The following is a 24,766-nucleotide window of genomic DNA, read 5'->3' as shown; positions in this document are numbered from 1 at the left end:
GACAGAGGTACAACTGAGGCTTTTTAAAAGCTATTGAAATCTTTCCCCCTCTTTGCCCTAGTCTTTCATGAGGTTCTCACCATCCTCCTGCCTCAGCTTCCCCATTGCTAAGATTGCAGTACACAAATCCATACCCAGCTTTCGAGATTTCAGAAAAGCACAGTGCACTGTCCTCTGGAAGGGAAGAGCAGTTATTACCTCCTATTGTTTTTTTTTTTTTTCAGTGTAGATTAGCAGTTATTTTACACTCCCTGAAAAAACACTGTAGCAATTACTCAATGAATAGTGCACAATTAATTTATGAACAGGAAAATTACATGCCATCCGCTACTGTGTTAATAAGTTTGTGGCTTTCATTAGCAGGTAGATCAATTTTGAGCTTTATCAACCCCAATTGTTGAAATTAAAATGGAAATAGCAACATTTGTTTTTATTCTTCTTATACAAATGACTAATTATTTTCCTCTCGGGTGACAATTCTCTCCTATGTTCCTGATCCATGCGCAGCTGCTCCTCAAGTGATCACAAAGGCTTGGTTTTATGTGGTGACATTAAGCTCCCAACTTGGGAAGTTTATTAACTACATGGTATTGTCTGAGTTTATTAATTCTAATTTATGCCTCAGTGAACTTCTCACACTGGGAACAACATTTATTTGAATGAACTGAATGAAAGAAGAAAAAAATAAAGACTATATATATATATATATATATATATGTGTGTGTGTGTGTATATACATGTATATATATAATGGAGATATAGAATACAAATTACTGTGTGCAGACATTCTCTGCTCTTCATGTTATCGCCGAGCACATGCTTTGATATGCTTGAGTACATTTGAAGACAGCGGCTCATCATCTGGGATTATCAGTCATCCTTTGAGTTATGCAGGAACAGACACGTGCTAGGTGAGTCTGGTTCAGGGACAAAAATGTGTTCAGATCATTGCTCACCTATTCCTTGGGCTTTTCTGACTTGCATGTTTGTACAAGACTGGCAGAAAAGCCTGTCATGTGTGCCTCACCACAGAGTAGGATGCAGTGATGTCTTTCTGTGTGTGTACTTCCATCTAGACAGACACCTTTCTTTCACATCCTTTGTGTAACGGTCTCATTAAGGATAAAGGCCAGGTACCTATACAAATTTATTTCTGAATTTTTAAAACGGTGATTGGCTGATTGTTACGTGATCTCATTATCTCATTAGTGCTTCCTGGAAGAAGGGAGAGTGGTGCAGAAGAAGGAGGCTTGATGCTCACTTTTTTGTTGTTATTGAAGTTGGAGATTCTATTATAAATGTTTTAATATAAGGCTTAAGCAGCATGCTTAGGAGAAAGGAAAGTGTCAGGATAGTATAGGCCAGGGCTTCTTAAACTGGAGTAGTAGAATATGTGTTCCTCAAGGGAAAGACACAGCTCACTGGGTTTTATTTTTGTTTGTTATTTTCCATTTATGGAATTTTGGGGAGCTTGAAGCAGTATCTAATCACAGAACGGTTCCTGTGAGGTGCCTGAGAGGATTACAGACGATCAGATGCATGTGGCCTGTGCAGCCACCCGAGGCCTTGTTGATGTCTGAGATCCATGTTGCCAAGGGCCATGTCTGGGTCCGTGGTCCTACTGTAGCCGGGGAACATGTTAATGTCTGTGGCCAGTATGGCTGCACTGTCTCAGCCCTCTAGCCACGCAAGTAATGACCTTTCATTAATTATGAAAGCTTGGTCTTAGCTGGCTTGTTCCCAACTAGCTCTTATAATGTAAATTAACTCGTTTATACTAATCTATGTTCTACTGAGTGGCTTGTCACCTCTTCTCAATACTAGCACCTGTTTCTTCCTCCCTGGTTGGCTGGTGAATCTTCCCGCCTGGGACTCTTTGCCAGAGTTCCTATCTCTGCTAGGAAGTTCCCCCTGTCCTCTCCTGCTTGGCCATTCAGTTCTTTATTGAATCTTCAGAAGGTGATAGAATGTTTATCAACACTGAGACAGGTGATGCTTCATAACAACAGCAGTACCAGCATTCTTCCTGTACTCAACCCTCTGCCTCCAGAAATCAGCATTTGAATAATACAAAGTCAATCTTTACGAAGCAAACAAGAAGAAACTCCCTCCATCCCAGTGTTACTCCCTAAGGTCGTGAGGATGTCCGTGGTCTGTGATAATGCCTGAGGCCATGATGATGACATGATGTTGTCCATTGGCCACGCCGAGGCTAGGGGCCATGTGGCTGTGGGTAGCTTATGCATCCATCCGAGGCCATGTTGATGTTTGTGGTCCATCCTATTGCCAGAAACCATGTGGAAGGCCATGCTCCATGCTCCTGCTGACTGATTGGGGTGAGCAAGCCTGCACGAGGCTGCTGCAGGTGAGTTTTGCAGCCAGAGGGAGCCTGTGGCTCTGAGAAAGGCGCATGTTTGGATTTTTCAGGGACACACTGAGGTTGTAGTTGAGTTTCACAGGTTTAGTCCACTAGTGCCATAGCAGGAAGTATTGCAGTGTGCCGGCGGCGGATGTGCTGGGAAAGGAGCCGAGAGTTCTACATTAAGATCTTCAGGCAGTAGGAAGAGAACTCGCTCATTTGTGGTGACTGAGCCTCTGCAGTGTAAGAAGTAACTGTATTTGTATTCACATTAGCTTAGAATGCTGGAAAGCCTTCTTACTGTCTCATTCCCATTATGGAAATTATTAAATGCAGCCATGCTCTTCATGTGTGTAAAGGGCACATCATGTTACCCCACTGAAAAGAAATTTGGCAATACCTGTCTACAACTTGTGTGATGTTCATTTTCTTTACTGTAGTAAAACCGAGTATTGGGAAGTAAACCTCAATTAAATATTTAAAATACAGAAGTACCTTTCTGTACACGTTTCTTGGAATGTGAAAGATATAAAGACAGCCTAGAGTGTCAATGCCTGGTAGTGTTGGCGCCAGTGGCGTGTTCTCTGAGCTCGTGCTTCACTTAATCAAAAAGCAAAATGCTTCCCAACTCTACAGTTATACGAACAATCCCTCTATTAAATAATAAAGCTGATGTGTTAGCCTCACAACAGAAACACACTGGGAGAGTATTCTTAGATGTGAGGATTAAAAAAAAAAAAAACAAAAAACAAAAGAAAATCTATCAATGTGTTAACATGCTTAGTTGTAGTTTTGTTATGTTGTTTTTATTTATTTCCCTGGTTTCTGGTAAGAGCCATTTTCTCTTCTTCCCGCGATCCCTTTCTGTTGAGAGCACCAGACCCTGTCTGACTGTCTGTCTCCTCTTCCTCCACCTGCCCCACTCCTAGCAGATTGGATCATGATGGACATCTCACTCAAGCTCAGCAAATTACATCCTTTCTCTCAGGAATTTATGCTTGAGAATTCGGAGAAAGCAAGTCTATTTGTATGCATGATTCAAGTTAAGGGGGATGCAAATCACCATGTCTTCTTTCCCTTGTATAAACAAAGCAAAATTTCAAAATATATGCACACATAAATAAAGAAAAACATACAGAAAAAAGAAGAAAAACAAACAAACAAAAACAAACAAACAAAACCAAAAAGAAAGAAAAGGAAACAAACCCAGGAGCGCAGGAGACTCCAGGAATAAAACAATTGGCAGTGATTTGCTCTTCATGCTCCCTGCCTGCCTTCCTCAGGCCTGGTGAGTGGCATGAAATGTCCTTCTGGTTATTAATACAGGATTTCGTTCTCAGTTTCTGTTGCTCACAATCAGGTGAAGGTAATCAATATGCCTTTCTCTCTGATGCTTTTAAGGATGCACGTAAGGAGCATGCATCCCCACATCACTTCTTTTTGTTTGTTTCTGAGCTAAAGCTTCACTCTGGAGCTCAGGCCGTGCTCCAATTTGTGTATCTTCTGGTTCAGGCTCTGCGTGCTGGCGTTAGAGGCATGTATTTCCACACCTGACAAGAGGTCTTTTATTTTACCTTTAACAAGCACGTGGAGGAGGTCACAGGGGTCCTCACAGCATTTCTACACGCGCTCAGTTCTGCTGGCTTCCTCCTGGCCCCTCCCCTTCCACATGCCTTCATTCTCTCTGTCTCTGGGTCCCTCCTAAGTTCTATTCCCCCACCCCCACCATTCCTCTTCTCACTTTGATATTACTCATGTTGGACTCCTCTCCATCCCTTAAAGCCTCTTTCTCCTCCATGTGCCTCTTTCTTGAGCTTATGAGCTGTGCCCTTCACACTCACTGCCACTTAAAGACACACATGCACCTGGAAGCCACGGTACTTGTCTGGGAGAGAACATGCAGTGTTTATTTTTTAGATCCAGAGTTACCTAATTTAATATAGTCTCCAGTTTTTATACATTTTCCTGAATATTTCACTGTTTTTCTTCACAAGTGAATACAACTCCCTGTGTCTACGGACCAGGTTTGACATGCTATTTGTAACAGGTAATAAAGGTCATTCATGACCATAAAATTAGTGGTTTTTTCTGATCTTATTTTCTTCCTTTTCAGAAAGTTGCATGGTACCATTTGCTTCTAACATGTAGCTATTTGCTAACTTAAGAAAATGTAGGTGGAATATTTCAGTTTTAAAATGTAGCAGGAAGACAAATCCAGGGCTGTAGGTTGTACTGTCAGCCTCTCTCATTTCTGACACTGGCTAACCTCTAACCTTCAATTTTTGGCTTAGCCAGAACCATGGGACACATTGATGGATAAAAGTTCTTGTAGCAGAGGAAACTCTCCATGACACCCTGGTCAGCAAAGGCATAGGTGAGAGGACAGTATGCACATATTAAAAGTCATAAATGGCCGGGCGGTGGTGGTGCACGCCTTTAATCCCAGCACTTGGGAGGCAGAGGCAGGCAGATTTCTGAGTTTGAGGCCAGCCTGGTCTACACAGTGAGCTCCAGGACAGCCACAGCTACACAGAGAAACCCTGTCTCAAAAAACAAAACAAAAACAAAACAAAACAAAAATTTTAGTCTGAAAAACTAGGCCATAATGTCAGCTGTCCTGTTTTCGACCAGCATTTTCAGTCTCCTCTTCAGAGTCCATCAGGAACAGGCACATGGGTCGCTCAGCAGTGAGACTCACTCTCCTGTGCTCTATGTAGGCTGGGTGTGGGGCACTGGGTGTTTGAGCAGGCAGAGAGGGAACAGGGCTCAAAAGTGGGTATTAGTTTAGAGTCTCAGCTGTGAACTTTTCCAACTGTCCAGAGGAATTTGGAAGATGACTTAAAAACTGTCTCAGTGTCTCCTTTATAAAATGATGAGAGTTGTTGGGCGCAGAATGGGAGAACTTTGAAATGATCAGTTAGCTGGGTGGCTGTGTCAAAGTCAATGACGCGCACGTGCGTGTGTGTGTGTGTGTGTGTGTGTGTGTCTGTGTGTGTATATGTGTATATGTATGTGTGTATGTGTGTATATATGTGTGTGTGTCTGTGTGTGTAAGTGTATGTGTGTGTATATATGTGTATGTGTGTGTATGTGTATCTGTGTGTATATATGTATGTGTGTGTGTCTGTGTGTATATATGTGTGTCTGTGTGTGTCTGTGTGTAAGTATGTGTCTGTGTGTCTGTGTGTATATATATGTATGTATGTGTGTCTGTGTGTATATATGTGTGTGTCTGTGTGTATATATGAGTGTCTGTGTGTATATGTATATGTGTGTGTATGTATGTGTGTGTGTTTGTTCTAAGTTTCTGATGTGACAGACAGAGCTTTCACACATGCTCATCTGTCCGCCATGTATCCTTACTGTTACTCATATACGTAGCCGTTACTCATATATGTAGCACATATCTTGGCTCTCACTTGTCTTTCCACCTTATTGATCCTTTCAATATGTCTGTCAATCCCAAAAGCAGTTTAATAAGTGCTTTTAAAACTTCAATGCTCCTACACATGGCTAGAGAATCATACTAAAAGGACAGACTCTAGGTCTAGGTTGTGGCTGAGGATCTGGATTTCTAATAGACTTCTGTGTGAGGTTATCTGCCTTTGTTCACTAATAGTACCTTCACAGCACCATGATGACCCAGTTCCAATCCAGTGTCTCTGTAGAGGCAAGACAGAATCTCTACCCGAATGGCTTCTTTGGCATTCTTCACTGAAAGGGTTTGCGGCCCCATGGGGAGAGCAAATACCAGAGCTCCCAGGGTCTAAACCACCAGCCTGGGAGCACATAGGGAGGAACCCGTGGCTCTAGCTGTATATACAGGGGAGGATGGCATTGTCAGGCATAGATAGGAGAGGAAGTCCTTGGTCCAGTGAAGGCTGGATGCCCCAGTGTGGGGGAATTCGAGGGCGGGGAGGTGGGTGTGAGTGGGTAGGTGGGAACACATCCTCATAAAAGCAGGAGAAGGGGGATGAGATAGGGGGATTCTGGGTGGGGAGGAATGGGGAAAGGGGATAACATCTGAAAAGTAAATAAAATATCCAATAATAAATAAAAGAATATTATCTACATTTTTTTTTTTGTTTAGCACTGTAGTGGTTTGAATGAGAACTGTCCCCATAGGCTCTTCTATTTGAACATTTAATCTCCAGTTTGTGGTAATGTTTGAGAGATTATAGCCCTGCCCCACTTCTAGACTGCTCTCTTTACTGTGTGCTCAAGCTTAAAGGCATGTGCCTTTGGCTTCCTAATTCCACTGTTATAGCTGCCTCTTGCTCCTCTGCATTCCTGCCAGGATGGCCTCTTATCCCTCTAAAACTGTGAGGCAAAATAATCTCTTCCTTCTACAAGTCTTCTTGATCATTGAATCTGTCAAGACAATGCAAAAGTAGCTAATAGAAGCCATCATTATAAGCTTTCACTGCTACATTAAGTATGTTATGGTCTCTAGGCTTAAGTCAAGAGACTGTGTGTTACACTTTCGAAGCTATCAGCTCCAGCACCGTGGTGTGAGTGTGTGTGTGTGTTCCAACTGTAAGTTTCAAATTATTGAACTGGCTTAAAAAGAATAACAATGATGCCTGAAAATAACACTGTTTGACAGGAATATTAATGTAGACATTGCCAACTTAAGTCTCAATTAGTGAGAACCACTGAAGACAGTGGGCAGGTGAGTTATCTCAAAAACAAACATTTAGTTGTGATTTGTTTTTGTTTTTTTGTCTTAAATGCACTGTGCATTATAAATGCAACGTAGGATGGTATACTGGGTAGGATGATGAAGACAGTCTTGACTTATTTGTATTCTAAACACAGTTGACAAAATGAGTAATGATTTGTTTTTCCAATTCGGAGTCTCTTAGGTCATAATTTAAATGGCGCTTCTAACTAGACTGGAGTTCAGGATAGATCCTTTGCATAGAACTGAATACATAATTAGTAGTTTTGGGGGCGGGGGGGCAACATGGTCTCAATTTTGCTAAAATTATCCAGGAAATAAAACTCATGGTGCTGAAGAAAGAGTGGAGGAGGTCACCCTGTTCTGGCCTGTGCTGCTGTTGACTGGCAGTCACTGATGCTACTTAACTGTGGAGGTAGTTCATCCTTATCATTGGCCATCTGCTGTGCAAGTCCAACTTTCCTTCCAGGGAGTAATTGGCATCTCATTTCAGAACTTTCAATTCCCTTTAAAAATCCACTCAAAATACATGGGACTCATTTTGGGCAACCTTTTACTACACCACTCATCCTTAGGGGAGTTTGGAACAATTTCACCAGTATACCGTAATTAGCCATACTGAAAAACTCTCTGGCACTTGGCTTCAAACCTTTGCTGTTTCTAGGACATTCTCATGAAGAAGTCATTTGAGGAAACTCAGCAATTATTGTTTTTGAAGAGTGGTCCCAGTGGGGATGAGGTGGACACCTAACTCTTTTAATTTAGTTTCTGTCTCTTGAGCCTGGCATCCAATATTAGTGACAGAGTAAACAGTATCTTCCAAAGACTGACAGGGTCAGCTGCTCTGGGAATGTGGGTGTGACCTCTCCGGTGGATTATCGTTCTACAGGCTGAGCCCAAGTCCATGGAAAGGTAAGCATTCTTTTCCTAAGGGCAAGCTGCTTTGGAACATGCTTCAGTTTGCACTGATAAAACTGAAAGTATATCCTGGGCACACTGTTGCAAAGGGCACAGTGTTGTTACTTTAGGGGCAAAGTGATGTGTCATGTCAACAACACCAGGACAGCTAAGCTGCTGGGTTTAAGGGAGGGAGAATGCTGGTGTTGAATCTGGTTGTTTTGAGTAAGCCACAAACAGGAAATTTTCAATGCAGGATTTCTTTCTGAACTTAGAAACATTCATCACAATTCCATGCCAGTCCTTTTAATAAGTTTAATCTGGTTTTCTGCCATTATTCCTCAGACATGTCATGCGTGTGCATACACACACACACACACACACACACACACACACACACACACACACACACATACACACACACGAGATAGAGAGTGTGAGAGAACAAGAGAATGAGAGGGGAGAGCAGGGAGGGGAGTACTCTGCTAGGCAATTTACTTACTGTTCAAAGTGGCTGGAAGATATTCGAGTATAAACACAAGAGAAAAAGAAACCTGTTTGAGCATACGCCATCACCATGAACCGGAGAAAATGCATCTTAGTCCCTTTGGAAACTATATACATCAAGCATGGAATGGTTGGGCATCTGGAACACGTTAGACTTTGATTGCCAATGGATGTAATCCTTTTCATAGACCCTGGAGCTAAGTCTTTAGCTTCATATCCAGATCATTGTTTTTTAAGTTGCCAGTTTTGATGTGTTAGCATTCTGTTTTTTTTTAATTCGATATTTTATTTATTTACATTTCAGATGCCATCCCCTTTCCCCATCCCACCCCCCAATTAATTCCCTATCCCATCCCTCCTCCTCTTTTTTTTTTTTTTTTGCCTTTATACTGTTTAAATTACATGCAAGTATTAAGGTCAGTTCTAGGTTGAGGGTCTAGCAATATAATAGATGCAAATAGTCAAGGAACAAGCAAGACAATAAACACACATAGTCAAAGAATACACACGACAATAAACAGAGTCTCATGCTCACTCCACCATATGTCCTTGGAGCATATGTCCTTGTTATATGTCAGAGCATCTTCTTGGGTATATGCCCAGGAGTGGCATAGCTGGGTCCTCAGGTAATGCTATATCCAGTTTTCTGAGGAATCACCAGAATGCTTTCTATAGTGGTTGTACAAGCTTACAATCCCACCAACGATGGAGGAGTGTTCCTCTTTCTCCACATCCTTGCCAGCATCGTTTTTGATCTTAACCATTCTGACTGGTGTGAGGTAGAATCTCAGGGTTCTTTGATTTGCATTTCTCTGATGATTAAGGATGTTGAGCATTTCTTAAGGTGCTTCTTGGCCATTCGAGTTTCCTCAGTTGAGAATTCTTTTTTTTTTTTTTTTTTTTCTCTATACCCTATTTTTTAATCAGGTTATTTGATTGTCTAGAGTCTAATTTCTTCAGTTCTTTGTATACCTTGGATAATAGTCCTCTAACAGATGTAGGATTGATAAAGATCTTTTCTCAATCTGTTGGTTGCTGCTTTGTCCTGTTGATGGTATCCTTTGTTTTACAGAAGGTTTGCAGTTTTATGAGGTCTCATTTGTCAATTCTTGATCTTAGAGCATAAGCCATTGGTGTTCTGTTCAGGAACTTTTCCCCTGTGCCCATGTGTTCGAGGCTTTTCCCCATTTTTTCTTCTATTAGTTTCAGTGTATCTGGTTTTATGTGGAGGTCCTTGATCCACTTGGACTTGAGCTTTGTACAAGGAGATAAGTATGGATCAATTTGCATTCTTCTACATGCTGACCTCCAGTTGAACTAGCACCATTTGCTGAAAATGTCTTTTTTCCACTGGATGGTTTTAGCTCCTTTGTCAATGATCAAGTGACCATAGGTATGGGGGTTCATTTCTGGATCTTCTATTCTATTCCATTGGTCTTCCTGCTTGTCTGCATACCAATACCATGCAGTTTTATCACAACTGCTCTGTAGTATAGCTTCAGGTCAGGAATGGTGATTTCCCCCAGAAGTTTTTTTTATTGTTGAGGATAGTTTTTGCTATCCTGTGTTTTTTTTTTTTTTTTATTCCAAATGAATTTGAGAATTGTTCTTTCTATCTCTGTGAAGAATTGAGTGGGAATTTTGATGGGGATTGCATTAAATCTGTAGATTGCTCTTGGCAAGATAGCCATTTTTACTATATTAATTCTTCCAATCAGTGAGCATGGGAGATCTTTCCATCTTCTGAGATCTTCTTCAATTTCTTTTTTCAGAGACTTGAAGTTCTTGTCATACAGATCTTTCGCTTGCTTGGTTAGATTCACACCAACATATTTTATATTATTTGTGATTATTGTGAAGGGTGTCATTTCCCTAATTTTTTTCTCAGCCTGTTTATTTTTTTGAGTAGAAGAAGACTACTGATTTGTTGAGTTAATTTTATATCCAGCCACTTTGCTAAAGTTGTTTATCAGGTTTAGGAGTTCTCTGGTGGAAGTTTTAGGGTTAGTTAAGTATACTATCATATCATCTGCAAATAGTGAAATTTTGACTTCTTCCTTTCCAACTTGTATCTTTTTGACCCTCCTTTTGTTGTCTAATTGCTCTGGCTAGGACTTCCAGTACTATATTGAATAGATAGGGTGAGAGTAGGCACTCTTGCCTAGTCCCTGATCTTAATGGGATTGCTTCAAGTTTCTCTCCATTTAATTTGATGTTGGCGACTGGCTTGCTGTATATTGCTTTTGCTATGTTTAGGTATGGGCCTTGGATTCCTGTTCTTTCCATGCAGGGGTGTTGAATTTTGTCCACTGGTTTCTCAGCATCTAGTGAGATAATCATTTGGTTTTTTCTTTGAGTTTGTTTATATAGTGGATTACATTGATGGATTTCTGTATATTGAACCATCCCTGCATTCCTGGGATAAAGCCTACTTGATCATGATGGATGATTGTTTTGATGTGGTCTTGGATTTGGTTTGTGAGAATTTTATTGAGTATTTTTGCATCAATATTCATAAGGGAGATTGGTCTGAACCTCTCTTTCTTTGTTGAGTCTTTGTGTGGTTTAGGTATGAGTGTAATTGTGGCTTTGTAAAATGGATTGGGTTGTGTTCCTTCTGTTTCTATTTTGTGGAACAGTTTATACAAAATTGATATTAGGTCTTCTTTGAAGGTCTGATAGAACTCTGCACTAAAACCGTCTGGTTCCAGACTTTTTTTGGTGGGGAGATTTTTAATGACTGCTTCTATTTCTTTTCGGGTTATGTGACTCTTTAGATGGTTTATCTGGGCCTGACTTAACTTTGTTAACTGGTATTTGTTTAGAAAATCGTTTATTTCATCCAGATTTTTCAATTTTGTTGAGTATAGGTTTTTGTAGTAGGATCTGATGATTTTTTTTTTTTAACTTCCTCGGTTTCTGTTGTTATGTCACCCTTTTCAGTGCTGGTTTTATTAATTTGGATACTGTCTGCCCTCTGATTAGTCTGGCTAATGGTTTATCTATCTTTTTGATTTTCTCAAAGAACAGCTCCTGGTTTTATTGATTCTTTGTATAGTTCTTTTTGTTTCTACTTGGTTGATTTCAGCCCTGAGTTCGATTATTTCCTGCCTTCTACTTCTCTTTGGTGTGTTTGAATCTTTTTGTTCTAGAGCTTTCAGGTGTGTTGTCAAGCTGCTAGTGCATGCTTTCTCTAGTTTCCTTTTGTAAGCACTTAGAGCTATGAGTTTTCCTCTTAGCACTGTTTTCATTGTGTCCCATAAGTTTTGCTATGATGTGTTTTCATTTTCATTAAATTCTAAAAAGCCTTTAATTTCTTTCTTTATTTCTTCCTTGACCATGTTATCATTCAGTAGAGTGTTGTTCAGTTTCCACATGAATGTGGGTGAAAGGGTTAAAAATTTTCAAAATGTTTTAGCAGGCTGGGCAGAACCAAGAGTGCAGGTCAGCTTGGTCATGAGCTCTGTGTTTCAGGAACTTGGCTGACCACAAGATAGATGGTTGATTATGAAATGTCTTTCTTTAATCTTTTTGATAGCTTTAAGTTGAAAGTCGATTTTATTCTATATTAGAATGGCTACTCCAGCTTGTTTCTTAGGACTATTTGCTTAAAAAATTGTTTTCCAGCCTTTTACTCTAAGGTAGTGTCTGTCTTTGTCACTCAGGTATGTTTCCTGTATGTAGCAAAATGCTGGGTCCTGTTTATGTATCCAGTCCATTAGTCTGATAGTCTACATCTTTTTATTGGGGAATTGAGTCCATTGATGTTAAGAGATATTAAGGAAAGGAGATTGTTGATTCCTGTTATTTTTGATATTAGCAGTGGCATTATGTTTGTGTGGCTATCTTCTTTTGGATTTGTTGGAAGAAGATTACTTTCTTGCTCTTTCTAGGGTATAATTTCCCTCCTTGTATGGAGTTTTCCCTCTATTATCCATTGTAGTGCTGGGTTTGTGGTAAGATATTGTGTAAATTTGGTTTTGTCCTGGAATTTCTTGGTTTCTCCATCTATGGTAATTGAGAGTTTTGCTGGGTATAGTAGCCTGGGCTGGCATTTGTGTTCTCTTAGGGTCTGTATGACATCTGTCCAGTATCTTCTAGCTTTTATAGTATCTGGTGCGAAGTCTGGTGTAATTCTGATAGGTCTGCCTTTATATGTTACTTGGCCTTTTTCCCTTACTGCATTTAATATTCTTTGTTTTGTGCTTTTGGTGTTTTGATTATTATGTGATGGGAGGTATTTCTTTTTTGGTCTAGTCTATTTGGCATTCTGTAGGCTTCTTGTATGTTTATGGGCATCTCGTTCTTTAGGTTAGGGAAGTTTTCTATAATTTTGTTGAAGATATTTATTGGCCCTTTAAGTTGAGAATCTTCACTCTCTTCTCTATCTATTATCCTTAGGTTTGGTCTTCTCATTGTGTCCTGGATTTCCTGGATGTTTTGGGTTAGGATCGCTTTGTACTTTGCATTTTCTTTGACAGTTGTGTCAATATTTTCTATGGTCTCTTTTGCACCTGAGATTCTCTTTTCTATCTCTTGTATTCTGTTTGTGATGCTTGCATCTATGACTCCTGATTTCTTTCCTAGTTTTTCTATCTCCAGGGTAGTCTCCCTTTGTGATTTCTTTATTGTTTCTACTTCTATTTTTAGATCCTGAGTGGTTTTGTTTAATTCCTTCACCTGTTTGGTTGTGTTCTCTTGTAATTCTTTAAGGGATTTTTGTGTTTTCTCTTTAAGGGCTTCTACCTGTTTACCTGTGTTCTCCTCAATTTCTTTGAGAATGTTATTTACGTCCTTCTTAAAGTCCTCTATCATCATCATTAGAAGTGGTTTTAAATCTGAATCTTGCTTTCCTGGTGTGATGGGGTATTCAGGACTTTCTATTGTGGGAGAACTAGTTTCAGATGATGTCAAGTTCCCTGGGTTGCTGATGCTTATGTTCTTGTGCTTGCCTTTCACTATCTGGTTATTTTTAGTGCTACCTGCACTGTCTCTGACTGGAGTTTGTCTTTTTCTATTTTCTTGGTTGTGTCAGAACTGTTTGTGGTAGATGTTGCTGCTCGGGTTAGAGCTGAAGCCCAAGATCTGCTCAGTGCTCAGGCGCTGACCAGAAGGATGTGCTAGCATTCTTAAAGCCTCATATTTTTACTTTACAAGACCTTTTGATAAAAATAATTGGGAGTTTTTACATATAGTAGCATTTTTCTGAAGCCCTAACAACTATCACTTAAAATATTTTCTGCTATTCTAAACACATATTCTAACTCAAAATCAAAATCAAAAGTGATTTTATAAAGAATATGTTCTTTCCTTTATAGTGACTAACAGCTTTTCTCTCTGGTCATTAGAAAATAGGGTACAGTCAAGACCACCACAAGAAAACTCACAGAGTCAACTGACAGGGTCTCATATGGACTCACAGAGCCTGAAGCAAGAACTACGGAGCCTGCATGGGTCTGACCTAGGTCCTCTGCACATATGTTACAGTCCTGTAGGGTGGTCTTCTTGTGGGACTCCTAACAGTGGGAAGGGGGACTGTCTGACTAATCTGCCTGCTTTGGGGACCTTTTTCCTTCTACTGAGTTGCCTTATTCAACGTTAATATGAGGGGAGGTGCCTAGTCTTACTGCAACTTGATAGGTCATGGTTGATTGCTATTTATAGGAGGCAGGCCCTTTCCTGAAGAGAAAGAGAAGAGTATGGAGGGGGTCGGGGAGGGCTGGGAGGAAAGGAGGGAGGGCAAACTGTGGTCAGGATGTAATGTCTTTAAAAAAGGAAAAAAAGGGGGGCCCAATACTAAAGTTTAAATAAAGACAATATTTAAAGGGAAAATGATATTTTAGTAAAAGCAGTTCTTTTGAAAGTGGTTATTATAAAGGCACACATTTGCTAACCTTCCTCATCATAATTATTATAAACTGATATTTTGAGGTTTATGTTTTTTGGCAGTTATGTAATACGTTTATTATAGAGTGATAAACTCTTCTTTTCAGGAGTTCTTCTGTAGACATAAATAAGTCGTGGACACGCGCCATGACTGTTTTGCAGTGCTGGTGTGTGTAAGCTTTAAAGTGTACCCTACACGTGGCAGCGGTGAGAGGTTAGAGCTTCCTGATGTTTGTCTCTGCACCAGATGGAGAGGCAAGAAGAATCGAAGGCAAGCTACAGAATAGTTTGGGCTGTTGCTTCGTAGTTCTGAATTGATAAATACATGCTGGATAAACAGGGGGAGTTTAGAGCCACTTGCTCTAAGCTGCCTTCTCTGTTCTCCCTGAAGCCCCGATGACCCACTGGACCAGCCTTCTGTATATATACTCTAAGAGTGAGTGAAGAGTGAGGTCAACAGGTATGGTAGGGTGTGACCACTCTGAACCAGCTCGTTCACAGTGTGAGAGCTGACCCTCTCATCCTCAGCTGGCTGCTGGGTGCCACAGGAAGTACAGTCCTGGTGTGGTTCTTGGGTCAGGCTACTCCTACCTGGTCCTTCAATAACTCGACTCAGTCTTCTCAATCTGTGACCCATGACTTACATGGAGCATGTGGAATGATAAGTCAGTGCGGCATGTTGATTGTCTTGGAGGCGACTTCTTAGCGGCAGAGAATGTAACCATGAAGGCTGCAATGGAGAAAGTCGTTTACTTCCTCCTGTGCAGATTGGCATTCTTTGCAAAGAAAAATCCACATTTGCTCTCATGCCTTGTGGGTATTTGGTTAGTCTGGTGAAGCTTCAGAAGAAGAGCATTTATTTGGCTGGCTTTCTTTCTTTCTTTCTTTCTTTCTTTCTTTCTTTCTTTCTTCCTTTTTTCTTTGATGATGATGGGTGCTCTTTGAATGGCAGGTGGGAGGACATCACTATTTATTAAAAATGATCCAGTGGATAGACAAGCAATGTTAATAGCTACAAACTATATTTTCTCCCAGGTTTTTAATATAGCCTTAAGTCATCAACTAATTTCTTTGTGAAGTTGCAGCACAAATGTACCTTTGTTTTTGTTTCTTTCTGTTTCCCTCCTCCTCCTCTTTCTCCTCCTCCTCCTCTTCCTCTTCCTCCTCCTTCCTCTCTCTCTCTCTCTCTCTCTCTCTCTCTCTCTCTCTTTTCTTTCTCTCTCTTCTTGAGGCACGATTTCACACTGTAGCTCCAGCTTGCCTGGGATTGGTTATATAGTCCATTTGGCTTTAAGTTTGCAACAATCCTCCCATCCTAACCTCCTGAGTGCTGAGATCACAGATGTCAGCCTGCTTGCCCAAGGTAATGATGCAAAGGGGTGAAGAGAGGTGGCAATGTCTAGAAGTAAGTTGTAGGAAAAAATATGGCTGGGGAACCCAGGGTTCCTCCCGCCATGCTGTGGGTAGTTGGCTGGGAATGCTCTGGGTTCCTCCAGCTGGAAGTTGGGCCTGGCTGCTCATTAACTAAAGGCCTCTCCACAGTTCCTCAAGGCGGGGCCCCAACACAGGAGGAAGTCCTTGGGTTTCCAAAACCGGTTTATTGACATGGCAGATGGTGGATGGATCTGGATGCACACCCCACAAAACCCAGGGTGGATCTGAGTTAAATAGGGAGGGGAAGAGGTGGGAGGGGGAGGGGCTGGGGAGGAATGCTTAATCGGCTCCACCCTCTGGTCTTCAGGTACCTTATTAGTATGTAAATCTCTCTAGGGCCTGTTCATCATGCCCTCCACCTGTGTATGTGACTGAAGGGCATAGGTTGAATGGAGATTAAACCTCATGACAGGAGCCTGGGTTCTGGGGGCATGGCCAAACCCACAACCCAAGAACCAGGACACCCTTCCATGGTAAGTAACACTTTCATGGAAGTAACCCTTCCATGGTAAGTAACCCTTCCATGGAAGTAACCCTTCCATGGTAAGTAAGTGTTACTTTGCTGATGGTATTCTGTGTCACTGTTGACAAGAATGTCTTGCTTGTCTTCTGTAGCACAAGCTTTAACCCCTTGTTTGGAGTGATCCATTGTGCATATTGTATTTCTAAAAACCCAGAAATTTCCATTTAAAGAGGACTTTTTGTTAACCTTTAAAACAAAGAGTTTATTGTGATACAATTGATATACTTTAAAATTCATAATTTTCATAAAATTTATTGGTTATTAGGGTTTCCACAGTTATCAAATTAACAGTATCCAATTTCTTAATATTTTTATTACCCCAAAGATAATCCTGTACCATTAACTACCACTCACCCTTGTCTGTACTACACCTTCTGGGATGAAACTATCATTTTTATTCCTATGGATTTACCAATTCTGAAGTCTTTTTTTGTTTAGTATGGTTTTGTTTTTGTATTTTTATTGGATATTATATTTATTTACATTTCAGATCTCATCTCCTTTCCCCATTTCCCTTCCCTAGAACCCCTTATCCCATCTCCCCTCCTCCTTTGTGCTTTTATACCATTTTAATAACATGCATGTATTCAGGTCAGTTCTAGGTTGAGGAACTAGCAATACAATAGCTGCAAATAGTCAAGGAACAAGCAAGACAATAAACACAAATAGTCAAAGAACCAGCAAGGCAATAAACAAAGTTCTGTGAACACTCCCACGATCACTGTTTCTAAGGGCTTAAGTCATATAGTAAGTGGCCTTTTGTGACTAGCTTTTTAAATTATTTTTAGAATTCTTTCATGTCATTGTCAGTATGAACATTTCATTTCCTGTTAGTACAGATCAATACTTTTCTTTATATTTCACATGCACACATATATTTATATATACATATTCATGCAATATATATATTATATGATACTACTATTGCTTCAAGTTCCTGGGAGAGACATGAACAAATATGTGAGATAAACTCTCTAGACTTGTCTAGTAACAGACATGGAGTTACTGACTGGTATGTTCTTCGAACACATTTTCTGAAGTATTTTCTTCATCAATGAGAGAAAAACTATAAGCAAGGGTAAATAAAAATAACCAGTCATTAACATGTATATCTGAGTAGGTCAAGGGTTAAGCTCCAGAGAAACTATATCCATTTATTCTGAGAGACACATTTTTTTTTAATTGCCATTCACAGATCTTTTTTGCCTCAAAATACAGGAGTTAGTTGCCATTAAGTTGCACAATTAATTTTATTTAAGAATTCTAAAAATATTCGTTATATTGGATAAAATACATCATAAGTTTCTTTCCAGTGGAAGTGTTGAGATCAGGAGGACCAGAATTGTCTTTGGTTAAGGGAAATGCCACTTTTGTCTCATGGTATTTCTAGATGCAGATTTGCTATGTTTTCATAGAAGAACCACTTGACTGTCCACATTGCTAGTCTTTCTGGCTTTGATTAGTCATTTACTCTTTCTTTGTAAGCAACGTTATTTTTGTTTCTTTTTTATTTACAGAGGGAAGCACATGTGTCTATCTACACTGCCAAGATGGAAACTGAACTGTGAAAGAGCTAACATCCCAGTTATAGTCATTGTCTGATCATCACATTTGTCCTTTAAATTGATTTACAGGTTGTATTCTGGAGTGTTTTTATTCTTCTCCAGCAGCTATTGATGAAATCTGTTTCAAAACTGCTTGTCATGTGCAACTTTCTGGGTTCAGAGAACCAAACTTGTTGGACATTCTCCTGCTGAGGGGTTGCTTTCATGTGTAGTGACATTTATCATTATCTAGGGCCAGCTGCCTGACTTCTCTTCAGTGCTCTGTTTATGGGGTTTGAACATCTATAAATGGAAACACTAGCTAACCAGAAATTATTGCCAGGGCTTCTGATAGTGTCCTAGGCTCTTATAACGTGGAATGCCTGGCATTATCTAACATGCAAGCATGTCAAATCAGTTTCTAGACAGAATCTGGACTTCTCTCTCTTTTATTCTCTCTCTCCCCACCTCTCTCTCATTCTTTCAACATGGAATTTGAAAAGCATGAACAAGGAAGCTCACTAAAGAGGAACGAGACTTTAGAGGAGAGAGTCACGGTAAGATGCCTGGGATTTTGCAAACTCAGGTTTAAAATCTAACTGACAGGATGAAAGGGAAGTGGTCCCAGATTAGAAAAGCTATTTCCCTGTCTCAGTTTGCATTTTGGGCTGGTGAATAATCTTGAAATAAGCTAGTTCTCTGGATTTCTTGAATGTGATGTAATAAATTTCTACAAAAATTTCATTCCTGGGAGGTGGGCAACTTTGATTTGCACGATATGCTCTCCCTCCGCTTTCAAAGCTGACGCTCTTTACTCTGAGCCTTGACTGTGCTTGGTTTATTGTCTTACTGATACTAGGAATGGTGAGTGTTCAAAGACCGATTTCCTGGGGAAATACAAAGGATATACACAAGAGAAAGTTTTGTAGAATATTTCAATGTCTTTTGAAGTAAGCTTTACGAACTTAAGGTAAAGTTTACTCATTATAAAAAAATTTGGATTTCTTTTCTTTTCTTTTTTTTTTGCCATAGAAGTTGTACAAGCAGCATTACTTTGATACTAAGCAATTAATTGTTAGTTAACTATCGTCAGTTAATATACATGCTTCTTAAAAGACCCAGGTCATCATTATTTTGAGTAGTAGTTATAGAAACTGTAGCATAGAACAACCACAGACTACTTTCCTTTTTGACTTTATTGAAAAATCAAATGTTGTAGAAGCAGATAGAGCCTTTGAGTCAGAAATATCTTCATGAAAGTTCTTGTTACTCTACTTCTAAGTAACAAACTCTGGGATTTTGTTCAGTCTTTCTGAACTTCAGTTAACTCGCTTGCAAGACAGAGAACAGTAATAACTAGTTTGAAGGGTTCTGTGAAAATTAAAATGTGTAATGGGTGAAGTCTGTAGCATCACCTCATTTTCATACTGGTTTGACCTGACTTAGTTAAAAAGCACATACCCCAAAGACTACATCACACACACACACACACACACACACACACACACACACACACACACTAACACATGCATGAACACACATACACACACATGAATGTACATGTGCACACATACATGCATGCACACACTCACAAACAAATTATAAAAAGAGAAAGGTGAAATTTATTTTAAGGCCAAAGGACAATCCAGCTACTCTCAGTGTTGTAACACCTTGATAGAAAATATGCGACTCCAGCCTTGCTGTGAAAGGTAGTCAACTCTAACCCGAGTTAGTTTTGCAAATAAATACAGTAGACCTGGGGCAAATGCACAAAGTGAAACTGATGTCTTGTTATTTGACATGATTTGATGCATTAACATTTCACTTTCCAGAAGGTCAGACATTTTTACATGCCCCACTCTACCTTGAAAGCAGCGATAAATCTAAAAGTGAGCAAAAAATGTCTCCTTAGAGGAAGCTGCTGTCCCACAACTCATGGGCACGGCTCTGTGGTAGAGGCCTAAGGCTAATCTCTGATTAATTTTCAGCAGACTGGAGGACAATATGGCAGCAGATGAGAAAGCACAGGAGTATTCAGTTTGCAGTGTGGAGCCAGCTCCTCAGGACAGAAGGAATGTCCAAGAGCTAGTGTCTGGGGAAACGGATACAGGCAGCCTGACAAGCTTTCAGATCTGGGAATTTTGATAGTACTGATAACAAGAAAAGAATAAGTCACGGTCAGTGTTTACTGCATAAGAGAGCTGGGAAATGTACAATACATTTTAGAAAAAAATTAAGACAAACATAGTGAACTTATGGTTGTTTTTTTAAGTACGCATCTAAACATGTGAGTGGCTGGATCAGTGCTTTCTTTGTCAATGTCAATATTTAGTTTAGTTGGGTTGTTAAAAATGGTTTAAAAATATTTTATATGGAGTTCACTTTGTTCTGAAAATTATTCACTGTACTCACTACAAATAGTATTATTTCTTATATGATTTTTTAAAAGGGGAGAATTTTTTTTTAAAGGGGAGAACATCTGTACCTGCTTAAATTAAAGTTGTATTTCTTTGGACTTTAATGAACAATGTGATAATATGTATCCTGCCAGAAGGCAACACACACAGTTTCATTTACCATTTTAAGTTATTATCTGCATGAATAAAGAAGAGAATCACAAGCCTGCAGCATTTTGAAAAACATCAATTTATTCTTCTAGAAACAGACAAAACTGAAGTGGTGGTCCTAACTATGTGTCATCCTATAGTGAATGAATTAAATTTCTACTTTTTTTGTTGTGTGTGTATATGTGTGTGATGTGAATGTTTACATGCCACATGTATGTGGCTGTACATGCCCTGTGTTTTTGTGAATGTGGAAGGCCCAAGTTGATGTTGGATATATTTCTCAGTATTTCAGTCTACTTGACGGATTGAGGCAGAATCTGTAGCTGAACCTGGAGCTAGCTTGCTGATTCCAACTGGTCTGGCTAGCCAAGCTCCCTCCAGGGATTCTCATTGTTGCTTCTGTAAGGATGGCGATTGCAGGGCAGGGGACCCACCTGTCTGGCTTTGATGTGGGTGCTGGAGACTGGAGCTCCAGTTCTCATATCAGGGTGACAAATGTTTTATCCATAGAACCATATTTTCAGTTCCATGTACTTATAAATGTTGACTTTTCTCTTTGCCCTGAAGTTGTTGCTGTCTGGTGGCTAACAGTAAAGATTCCTGGGTGCTACTTTCTCTTTCATCTAATTAATAATGTGAAAAATCCCTAAAAAAAAGATCCTTCAAAGCTTTCTACAGCTGTCAGTGCTGAGTGAAGTCATGCATAGCCAGGTGGATATCACAGCAAACTTCCAAACAGTGTAGTGAAAAAATCAGTTTACATGGAGGTACAACTCCATTCTCAACCCTTGAGAAACCAGCTATGAAGCGTGCTGACCTTGGAACCTGTAAAGGCAGATCACACTAAAGCTAAGGTTTGTGGAATGTGGTAGGGGTGGGGGAAGGGAGGGCTATTTGTGACCTGTTTTAGTGTGGTCATTTCCCACCACTGTAGATGTTATTGCTGAACGGAGTTTTGTTTTTCTTGTTCTGTGCATTCCTAACTTGCGTTCTTAGGAACTCTGGTTTTTCTTTTGAATGACTTTCTCCAACAGTGGCCATACTGAGGAACATTCAGAAAATACTATGGAATGTACTTTTTGAGACTTATATTGTATTTAACATACATCTGTGGGATATACTAGAGCTTGATTTAGTGTGTCTTAAACTAATGGACGAGTGTGACATGTCTTAACATGCTACCAGGTGCAGATGAGTGTTCTCAGGAACTGTGTTCGCTAGAATGTAATTAGGAGACCACAGACTATAATGTAAGTTAGTCTTTTGATTTTATATATAACTTTATATATAACTTGCCTCTAATAGAACAGTAACCTTCAAGCTAGGTGTCACAAAAATCTTTAACATAAGGTAAATTTGGGAGTAGTTTAAAAACAGCTATTAGTTTCTATTTAATATGTTTTAAAAACTAAGCAAAACCAATGCAAAATATCCTGGCAGTTCTTGAGAGCAACTCTTATTTATGACTACAGTATATTAGCAAGAAAGGTTACTCACATTTATAGTAATTAAAATCTTGAAATGAAGCTATTCATATATTAATGTAGTAAAAATAGTCACGTACCTCAGGGCATCCTAACATAATGTGGTTTGAGATGATAAAACCAACTAAATTTTAAGCACAAAGCTATTAGCTCCTCCTATTGTGTTATTGTGATGTGTCTCAAGGGACAATTTCATTGTCTCAAGAACTGAAGGTTCAGCGATATCATAAAATAATAACAAGGGAGCATGTGATGTAACTCATTTTATATTCAAACTTGTTAGATGCAAAGTAAGTCTGTAGTTAATTTTGGAATGTCATAAATACTGTTTAGGAAGTAGAGATCTCTGGGGAGGTGATGATTAGAATTCTAACAGAATATATGACATAAGAAGATGGAAACTTAAATTTTACTTTTCATGTTTAATGACTGACTCACTTTGTTTTTAAAAATGACTCATATTAGAATATATAAGTTTATATATTACCCTACAGTTTTTTTTTAATTCAGAGAGAAATTCATTTTGTTTAGTTTCGAATACAGTGAAAAGAAACAAAATTGAAGTATTAAGCATTGTGAGTAAAATATGCAAGATTATGCCTCTAAAACTGTGACAACCCCAAGAAATATAACTCTTTAAGTAAAAGTCGTAACTCCATTAATAGAAGGAAAATTAATTACTTTCTGAGAGCAAGCTTGTTAGCAAACAGCAAAGCATGGGACTAATGCTTTTGGTTTAATTCCTGATATGATTATCTGATGACATGGTATTTTGTTGGGTATAACACAGCTAGAAACAGTCTTAGGAAAGAGATTTTTCACATCAGTGTGTGTTTCTCAATGGCTATTTTGAATAAGGCAGAGCAAATGTAGAAAAGGCTCTGTCTTTAAGAAGTGTAAGCTTTAGGTATTTAAAGCAGATTGTGAATAATAAGCATAAATTTTAATAGCTTGGAAATATTCTAAGCATACACAACATATATTTCTCATATAGATTTGTGGTAGCAGGTCCATAATTATTCACCAGAATGTCTTAACAATGGGACCTTTATGGAGTATTTTTTGCAGTAATGTATTTTCCCAACCGCTGAGCCATCTCTCCAACAGTCATGTATTTTCTCATAACATCCCCCTACTCACTTTTCTTTTTAACTGTGTCTTGTTAGAGTTCATTTGTCACCAAGTACTCAACACCAAAGAGGGCTGATAACAAGTTTTTGTTGCTGTTATTTCTGGTTAATTGTTAATTGTTGACGTGAATGTTGCTCCTGATTCATACAGTATTCCTTACAGGAAAATTTCTATAATTAAAAAAAAAAAGTGGTAAATCTCTGTCAGGCGGTGTTACTATTTGATATTTAAAAAGTTCATTTTGCTGAGAGTCAACTTACATGAAAGACAAAACTACCTTTTTCTTTGGTATTAGCTTAATTGTTTTGAAACAATTAAGTTATTTGTTTCTTTGTTACTCAAAATGAGCAAATGATACCTGCTATGTCATGTGGTGTGATTTCGCTGAGGAAGTTGCCTCGTGTGACCATTCTCTCTGATTACTTAGTGGGTGTGGGCTATTTTATACCTGTATCTCAACTTTCCTGTGCCGTTGCTGTATGCGTGTTGGTGTGTGTGTGTGTGTGTGCAATGTTGGGTATTCTAGTGTGGTTTAACAATGGGGTTGCTCTTTGTAACACACTCGGGTTGCCTACCGTGCATTCAGCCCTCTACTTGGCACATTCCAGGATGGCTCAGTTATCATTATATCATTTATTTATTGTGCTATTTTTTCCAAAGACTGCCAGCACTCTATAATAAGTTGATATCGAAAATACTCTTTGGAAATAATTATTTTTTGAAACTAGATAGGCAGGTGCTACTGGAAGTTCCTCAGTAATTGTCCCTCAGCTAGAGTCCACACAAAGGAACTTCAGGGCAGGTTGCTCTAGGTTTCTGGACTCAGCACCACTTCTGAATCTTAAAGAATGACATTGCTAACTTATTTATTGTTAATAATTTATTTTATTTCTCAGGGAATCAAAAACTCTCCAAGAACCCACTAAAGAGGCTGTAGGATTGTTCCTTCTGCATCAGGCATTGGAGAGTTGTCTGGTTAAGATACTGTTATCTGAAGAAAGGGGGCTTTCCTTGTCTCTCAGAGCAGTGAGGGAATCCTAGCTTCATCTCAGGTGACGAGGGAAAGCTGCACACATTGTGCTAGAGAGCAAGAGTTGCCTTTTCCACATTTCTCTTTCATAAGAACAATCCCACCCTGACATATTTCTAGTCCCTTCTCTCTTAGAGCCAGTAACAAAGAAACAATAAAAAATCTTGAAGAATCCATGGCCACTAAGTAAAGGAGAGAGGGGGTAAGCTGCTGTGAAGGGAGTGGAAACTGAAGTCCTACTGTGCACCTGTAAAGGACGGTGAGAGTGGGAAAAAGATGAAGTGGGTGTTTTGGTCCCATCCTCACCTGTCTGTAAAACCCCACATTATGCACCTGCATGTACCCGGGTGCAGATGAGGATTCTCAAGTGCTGCTGACACGGTGGGTAGCTTTTGGGATCCTCCTCAAGGAGCCAAGCATTAGAAAAAAGTTGTGTTTATGTGATCTTTGGCAAATCACTTAACCTGTGGTTTCCTTATCTACAAAGTGAGAGGTTAGATTGGTTCTTCAAGGAATGTTACTGGGTAGCATTTAGTAAGTGTATGAAAAATGTTCCCTTGCTACAGATTCAGTAAGTTCTTTGCAAATATAAGCGATCTTGAGAAAGTTTATTTTGTATGTGCAAAATGTGTTGGTAGAAGTTATTGCTATTAAATAAAGACTTTTTAAAATATAAAATTCACAGTTCAGTACTCATGTATTAAATTGGATTTTTTTGAATTT

General features: G+C 39.3%; 1 protein-coding gene across 4 annotated transcripts in view; it reads left to right on the top strand.

The window, feature by feature from the left end:
* Mlip (muscular LMNA interacting protein) overlaps positions 1 to 24,766 on the top strand; it is a 314,951-nt gene that overhangs the window by 49,413 nt on the left and 240,772 nt on the right. For 3 of the 4 annotated variants that reach the window (XM_076937905.1, XM_076937893.1, XM_076937894.1), the window contains 2 exons: positions 16,101 to 16,237; positions 17,805 to 18,388. The exons of the other annotated variant lie outside the window; for it this stretch is intronic. In XM_076937905.1, coding sequence (XP_076794020.1) covers positions 18,320 to 18,388 — 69 coding nt within the window. In that variant the 5' untranslated portion in view covers positions 16,101 to 16,237; positions 17,805 to 18,319. The remainder of the gene's footprint in view (positions 1 to 16,100; positions 16,238 to 17,804; positions 18,389 to 24,766) is intronic. 4 annotated transcript variants of the gene reach the window in all.

Source organism: Arvicanthis niloticus, chromosome 7 (assembly GCF_011762505.2).
Source record: "Arvicanthis niloticus isolate mArvNil1 chromosome 7, mArvNil1.pat.X, whole genome shotgun sequence".
Lineage (NCBI taxonomy): Eukaryota > Metazoa > Chordata > Mammalia > Rodentia > Muridae > Arvicanthis > Arvicanthis niloticus.
This window is presented reverse-complemented; position numbering and strand designations above follow the sequence as displayed.